General features: G+C 39.7%; 1 protein-coding gene across 1 annotated transcript; it reads left to right on the top strand.

The window, feature by feature from the left end:
- Window positions 1–758: 758 nt before the first annotated feature.
- LOC103853847 (pentatricopeptide repeat-containing protein At5g46100) lies at window positions 759–7,398 on the top strand (the record flags this gene model as incomplete). The annotated part of the gene is given in 9 exon segments (XM_033285278.1): window positions 759–1,080; window positions 1,083–1,210; window positions 3,285–3,622; window positions 3,624–3,816; window positions 3,818–3,840; window positions 3,842–5,616; window positions 6,394–6,475; window positions 6,585–6,696; window positions 6,775–7,398. Coding segments are annotated over 6 exon segments (1,290 nt in total), but the record flags the coding sequence as incomplete, so codon positions are not given.
- Between the last annotated feature and the right edge of the window lie 445 nt (window positions 7,399–7,843).

The raw sequence follows: 7,843 nt of genomic DNA, 5'->3' as shown, positions 1-7,843 counted from the left end.
AACTTTTGGTCTTAGTCATTTCTGGTGGTCTTGGTTATTGAAACCAGCCATAGAAAAAGAACTCCATTATCTCTTCGATGCCTGTGAAAAACAGTACCAGATATGCAATAACATAACCTGCTGATGATGCTGTTTGAGCCAAATAGTATTTGCTAGTGAATGGTTCTTCCCATGGATGAACCTGTTGTAACCAATATTTGTTCTCAAATCATGTTTCACTTGGATCCCACACTCCAAGATTATGAACATGAACTAATTCATCGCAGTAGTTTTCTCCATTGAGGAAGGGACCCACTGAACCTCGTGTAACCTTCATCTCCTTTAAGATTTCACCAACGTGACTCCAAAGGGGTTCTGGAAGCTTCAAAGATATCCTGCCTGGCTTCCACACATGGTAGGATGAGAAGCTATACATGATTGTTTCTCCTCTAAAACCGTATTTATGTTCCATATGCCTCCCACCAGTGTACTTACACTCTAATACCAATGATAAGCCCAGGGGTTGAGCTTATCTGTGCAGAACAGAAAGGGGAGAAGTTTGAGGAAGAGCAAAGGTAGAAGAGAAGATAGAGAGGAAGAAATTAGAGATTGAACCCGTTGTTTGTTTGATGATCGTAATCGATAAGTGTGCAATAGAGTTAACCTCTTACATATATAGAACTACCCAAATGGGTTTGAAATGAAAAACCTAATGATATAAATGAAAGGCCGATCTGAGCCCATTTTTTCAGTCTCGTGCTTATTAACGTCATTTTTATAATAATGGAAGCACCAAAGTGAAGATGTTCAAGTGGTTGAAAGAAATCACGCCTTCACAGGTTATCAAACTGATGATAGCTGAAAAGGACAAGGAAAAGTTAATTTCGGTTTTCGACTCCGCAACAGCGGAATACGCAAACGGGTTCTTACACGACCAGAGCTCTTTTGGTTATACGGTCTCGAGGTTGGTCTCCGCCAACAAAATCAAAGCAGCTGAAGATCGCATTGCAAGAATGAAGACTGAGAACTGTGCTGATAGTGAAGATGTATTGCTTTTGATATCCAGAGGTTACGGTAGGGTTCACATGCCATTTGATTCATTGAGGATTTTGACTGTGATCTTACCCACAAGGGTTACGTTACTGTTCTTGCGATTCTCGTGGAAGAGAATCAGTTAAAGTTGGATTTTAAGTTTTACAAGAATATGAGAGAAATTGGTTTGCCTCCTACCGTTGTGTCACGCCCCCAATCCTGAATAGGATTGTTGGGACGACCATGGTTCGAGGAAACGTACCAGCCAGTCTTAGGACATCAAAGCAAGCGTTCCATGGTCGAGAAGAAGGTTAAGAACATAAGGAAACTTAGACTTAACCTTATATAAGCTAAGAGACAGCTAGGACGAGTAAGACGGTAATTGGACGAAGTAGGCGAGTAGCTCGGCCAGCTCAACGAAGCTAGGTTTAGTTCACTCCAGCTCAGTCCCTACTAAGTCAGCTCCACTAGCTGGACTACTAGCTCACTCAGCTGAGGCAGCTGAGAGTCAGCTCATCTCAGCTAGACGGACTGTTCGAGCTTTAGGCCGATGGTCCGGGTCCGGGTCAGTGGCGGGTTGTGAGGTCCGGCCATGAGGCCATGGACTGTTGGGTCTTTGGACAAGGCCGTGGGCTAAGTCCAGGAGGCTTGGGGCGTGGGTTGGGCTTATGACCGACCCCAAACCCAATCAGAAAGGGCGAAGGGATGCAAGTAGCCGAGAGGGTACAACCCTTGGCCGATGGTGCCCATTCGCTAGCAAGTCGTGCCTGTTCGTGAGGCAAGACTTACCCCCTCGTTTCCTATAAATATGGGGGCTCTCTTGTCGATTTCATTATCCAATTCCAGAGTAAAATACTCAGAGAAAAACGTAGAGAGAAAGAAAGAGAGAAAGAGAGAGTTCCAGCCAAGAGAAAGGCCGAGTGTGGTGGTGTTGTGTTCCGGCGACTCTGATCGTTTGGGAACTAACTCCGGTCAAGAATGGGAGATCAAGAAAAGGAGAAGAGCATGGAGACAGACGTGTTTCACAAGGTATGTGATTGACCGTGGCTCCATCAAACCGAACGGACGGTCCATGCGACCGCACCGCGGCTCTGCTCGGTTCCTAAGTCCCATCCGGCTCTCCTTATCTGTTTCAATTCGTTTCTCTTCTCTTCTCTCTGGTTAAACACGAAAGGTTGTGTTGGCTGAGTCCAAGGGACACGTCCCTAGGCTTTGGCCGAACATAATCAAACCGCTAGCCTAGACACTGGTCGGTTAGACGGACGGTCCGATCGCTCCAAGACTGGGCGGTTAGGACGAACGGTTGGGAATGACCCAAAGTGCATGAGTTGTCAAGAGTCATGAGTGTCCAAAGGTTGTGAGTTACCAAAGGGTGTTAGTGACCAAAAGGTACGAGATACCAAAGGTTACGAACATCAAAAGGTACGAGGACCGAGAGGTACGAATGGCCAAAGGGTGCATGTTCCAAACGGTGTCTTTTGGGACAGGTTATGACCGATCCTTATGGATCAGCCTATGGCTTGTTAAGTAAGACAAGGTCACGGTTTGTCTAAGCCAAGGTAGAGTCGCAAGGTCTGACCGGTTGCTAAGCCTTCCGGATTAGGCTTGAGGCTTACTCGGCCGATTGGATCCAGGCCTAAGGCCGGATCAGGTAAGGGAGTCCGTTGGGCCATCGAGCCGGACTTCATTGGCCGGTCGCACCTAGATTCTATCCGGTTAGACGGATTGGTCTTTGGGGACGATCCGAATCTGTTCGTGTGTTCTGTTTATCTATTCTGGACTATCTATATGATTCTAAGTCAAGGGGTGGTTGGTTGAATGACTTAGGATACGGTAGATAGGTTCATACTTTTTATGATTATGTTGACTGAGGTTTACTAAGTTCTAGGGACCAAGCCAAGCATTGTAGAATCAATCCGTTCTATTCTCGGTTATGATTAATGCTTATCTGGTTATGGTTTCAGGAACTAAGGATGGTTCTTGTCAAGCCAAGGAGCCGTGAAGGCTCGGTCAGTGAGAGGCTGTGTAACGTGTGGGTAGATGAAGCTAGGGATGAACTAGTGATTGTCTATAAAACTGTTAAGAAGTTGTGTATTGGATCTCATGTTTCTAAGTAATACAAAGTTAACACATTATTATTCCGCTGTGCAATCTGTTCCTTTGTTTATGAACCTCATATTCGAATATGACTTAGTAAATAAAACTTAGAATGAATCAGACAAGCAAAGAAATTAATAAGTAAGCATTCGTATCCAGTTGGGTCGAGAGACCAGGAACGTGTCTTACACGTTGCGTCTCTCAATGTTCTGACCAAAGCCCTCTGCATAAATAAGAAGACGGTGGATGCTGGTGTTAAGATATTTCTTGAAATGCCTAAACGAGGGTGTGATCTGGATTCTTACACATATGGAACCTTGATTAGTGGTTTTTGTCGGTTCGGGAGGATAGATCAGGCGAAGAAGTTGTTTGAGATGATGGTTGAAAGAGATTGTTTACCTGTCACATATACGTCTATGATCCACTATTTGTGTGGATCGATGAATGTTGAGGAAGCATTGAGATATTTAGAATAGATTAAAAGTAAAGACATAGAACCGAATGTTTTCACATACATTTCTTGACGGACTCTGCAAAGATGGGCGAGCTTTGCAAGCCATGGAGTTGTTTGAGATGATGATGGCTAGAGGATGTAGGCCAAACATGGTAACCTACAGCACTCTGATCACCGGTCTCTGCAAGGAGGGAAAGATTCAAGAAGCAGTTGAGCTTCACTATAGAATGAATCTTCAGGGGTTGAAGCCTGATTGATGGGTTTTACGGGAAAGTAATCAGTAGTCCGAGGTCTTTGTACAAGTTATCCAACTCGCACATTTACTCTATATCTAAGCATGAGGAGTATAGGAATCTCGGTTTAGATTGAGACATTAGATTCTTTGGTGAAGTGTTTGTGCAAAAAGGAAGAGTTTCAGAAAACAGTTCAGTTAGTTATCGAGATAGTGGCTGATGGGTGTATTCCAAATAAAGGAACATGGAAGGTTCTTGTAGGTCACACATTGGATAAAACGATCGTTGGAGATGCTTCTTCAGAGTCTCTTCTCAGAGATTTGGAGGTCTAAATACAAGGAAGATTAGATGATTACAGCTGAAACAAACATGTGGTAACAGTTGACCACATTCTGATCAAACATAACCACGGCGCCAAACACTAAAACATCATAATGGCATTTGCAAAGTATATAACTGTAGTCTGTAGCTTTTAGAGCGTTCCTTAGGAAGAACAGCTTTGCCATCGATTATCTAGAAACCACTGGCTGTGGCAAGTCCATAACAAACAGTTCCATTTAAGTCCCTGTCAAAATCAGTGAAGCTTCACAGATGCAAACCGTTTGTGAAAATCGTCGACAAGGCCTGTCTAGTGAGCGAAAACTGTCGCAATAGGTAAGGGGATAGCTAGATGAGTTGTGGTCTTAATTGTCTGACTTATAACCTTGTGTATAAATTGTTATTTTCGATATCAAGAAAATCCTGAGCCTTCAAGAGTGGAATTTTCTCTTCTTTGATCGTGCCACCAGCACCATTGACCCCAGCTTCTTCATCAACCTTAGTCGCCATAACACTCAAGATCCAAATTCTTTGTTTTTCTTTCTTTTTTCTTGTTTTAGAATGCTGTGTTGATTCTCTGTTTGGAGTAGATGCTTGAGTCCATACAACAGTGGCTGCTTACCAAAATATGGGATTCCTATCAACTAAAATTTTTGACTTCTGACCCTAGATAAAATATACCAAACATATGTAAAGTTTGATGTCTCTAATTTTGTCATTATCATGCTATATGATAGATAGTTAATCACACTTTGACACATGTCCATTTTCAACTAAATCCAAATATATTATATTATATAAAAAAATATAGTTCAAAATACCAAAAGGATATATAAATAGCTAAATAATTAGAAAAGTAAAAATCCAGTTAAAAAAAACCTAAATATTCAGAAATATATGATCAATTTTAATTAGAAATAAAATAATTAAAAAAGGGAAAATAATCAAATTGTTGGTTCTTTGCTGATTTTGTAAACTTTGTTATTATTTTTTGCGAGTGATGTAATCTGATTTTCCTTTTAAGTTTATTCATCTAACAATAATAAAAGGAAGATATATTCAAAGGAAAGCATGTCCACGTCAGATTAAAAAAATCAGCCAATGAGAGAGTTTGGTTTGCTATGTCACCATCGCTTTTGACTAAAGAAGAGTGAAACCGGGTTTTTGCGTGGGCTTTCAAATTACGTTATGGCCCAAATTAAACATAATATGCCTAAACCTATGTTCAGTCGTCAAACTCCGTCTCTTCCGTTTCGTTTCAACCAATCCTAAACTCTGTCTTGCCATTACTGCGAACTTTACTTCGTCAATCAATGATGTTCTTTACTCACTTCGTTCCACCTCCCATTGATTCTTTTCGTATATAAATCGCATCGTCTAAACCTAAATCCATCCAAAATTGAAAAGATATTCTCTCACACCTCTGTTCTCACTGTCATTGACGATATCCGACTATCTCTCTATTCACATGAAGACTTCCAAGCTTAGTGTGTGGACTTAGGGGTAATATGTCTAAACTTCTATTTAATTCATCTCCAACGTTAACATATTTTCTGCTATGCTTTTAATTTACATCAACTGTCGTTTATCTGCGAACCCGTCTGTTTTCAATCTCACATAAGAGTATGTTGCTTTTACTTATTAAAATCACGAACCAGTCTGTTTTCAATCTCCCACACAAACATTGAAAATTAACCCATCATTAGCTATCATGAAATACACCGCCAGTTCCAACAGTTTGTTGTTCTTTTAGTTACTACAATGAACCCAAAACGCCTTGGAGGTAATCATTTCTCCCTCCCTTCAACCTAACAATTTAGCTTTAATAGTGATATTATGTCTAAATGTGTAAATATATTTAGTCAATGTGGAAATGTAAGCATGATAGTGTCCATAAAATCGAATTACCTAAAAGATAGTCTATGCATATGTCTTGGGAACTAACACTTAACATTTAGCCATGACTATGTTCATTTATCTGTGATTAGCAAACACTAGCTAGGGGTTCGCCGGATGTTTCCGGAATGGTTTGTCACCGGATGCTACTGTGATACTTTGATACCTGAAGCATCATATTTTGGATTTTTAGTTTGGCCTCATGAACTCTAACTTGAATAAACAAATTTAAGCTAAATAGTGTACTCTTCATATGGCATCATGTTCAGCTTGATGTCTACTGTTAGATTTTCTTTGCTTTTCAAAAAATATGTGTTGATTTCCACTTAACGATATGTTGCCGTTTGGTCAATCAGTTTTCCTGACGTGTTTAAAAAAAAACAGGGAACCTTACCGTCAGTTCAGTGTCATCCCCACATGTTTTTAAGGACTACGATGTCCAACCCACCATTGATTACTTCAACTGGTTAGTGTTTGTAGAGCCAAAAGGCTTATAATTGCCAACTCCAAGTAATATTCTAATTCAGCCTCTCTTTTGTGACTCTGACCAATCTTATATTTGTATATTGTCTCAGGTTGGGTTCTAACCCAGAGATTGAAAAGCTGATGAATGCAGAGGAGGTTACAAAGGCTGAGATAGTGACAGCTGGAAAAATCTATGCTTACATCAAAAAGAAATTTGCCAGGGTAAAATTACAGCTCTAGATAAGTCACTCGGATACAGAGGCCTATTTATGTAGATCACTTGCATTTATCCCATTGCAGGAAGGTCGTTCAAATGCGTATCTAGATCTTGGTGCTGGGCCTGCTGGCCATGAGATGCATGCCCTCCCCGAGTTTTAATTTATGTCATTGGTCAAACACACAAGTTCAGGGTCAAAGTGTCAGAATACAACTTCTCAGGAAAGACTCAGACTATAACTGTTATGAAGATTGTATCTGCAGTAGTTTTGCCACCTTTAACAACTCCACCCGAACTCCCACTTGCCACCAAATCTAAAGTGGCACTGCCTTCTGCAAGTGATGTGGGTGCATCTTCCAAAAGCTGTGTATACGTTGCTGAAGAGGGAAAAAGAGTACCAGTAACAATAACAGTGATGAATTACAGAAAGCAAAGCGTTCTAAACATATGAAATAGAGCTACCACCACTCATACCTTCCCTTTTTCAGTTTGAGCTTTTAATTAAAATTCATCTTTCAGTGTTGCTTTAGTTAAGTATTTTCAAACAGTTTACTTATTTGGTTAGACTAGAACTTTCAATAGAATACGTAATGCTTTAGTAGTGATTTGCAAGTACTTGATATTTTGTATCATAATCCCGGATTCTCTGCTGAGTGTATGCTGTTGAAGCACTTCATTTAAATTGATATCACATACCTCTTCAGCCATAGTAACTTCCCAAATAGTATTGCATGGTGCTATGTAGCTACAGCTGTTCATGTCAAGAGTTATATGACTAATCCAACCTTTGAGGGACGTAGTTAGCGGCAGAAATTTGGTACCCGATTATTTAAGTCCATCTCAGTTTAATTTTTTTTTTGAACTGAGTCTCAGTTTAATTATGAGAACTAGATCTTGGGTTTTATTCCCTTATATTAAGATATTCTAATTTATATAACATTATTATGTAACAACATTATTTTGCATAATTTTTTGTATTTTGTGAAAATAAAATATTTTGTAAACATTATTATGTAACAATACCATTTTACATAATTTTATTTTTTATTTCCAAAATTTAGAATTTATATGGAAATTAAATTAAACTGAACCTATATAATAGAGAAGAATTTTTTTTGGGATACTATTAAAAACAACAAAACTTATTTAAAA

This window comes from Brassica rapa, chromosome A02 (genome assembly GCF_000309985.2).
Source record: "Brassica rapa cultivar Chiifu-401-42 chromosome A02, CAAS_Brap_v3.01, whole genome shotgun sequence".
In the NCBI taxonomy this organism is placed as follows: domain Eukaryota; kingdom Viridiplantae; phylum Streptophyta; class Magnoliopsida; order Brassicales; family Brassicaceae; genus Brassica; species Brassica rapa.
The sequence above is the reverse complement of the archived record's forward strand: the minus strand, read 5'-3'. Positions and strand labels throughout refer to the sequence as shown.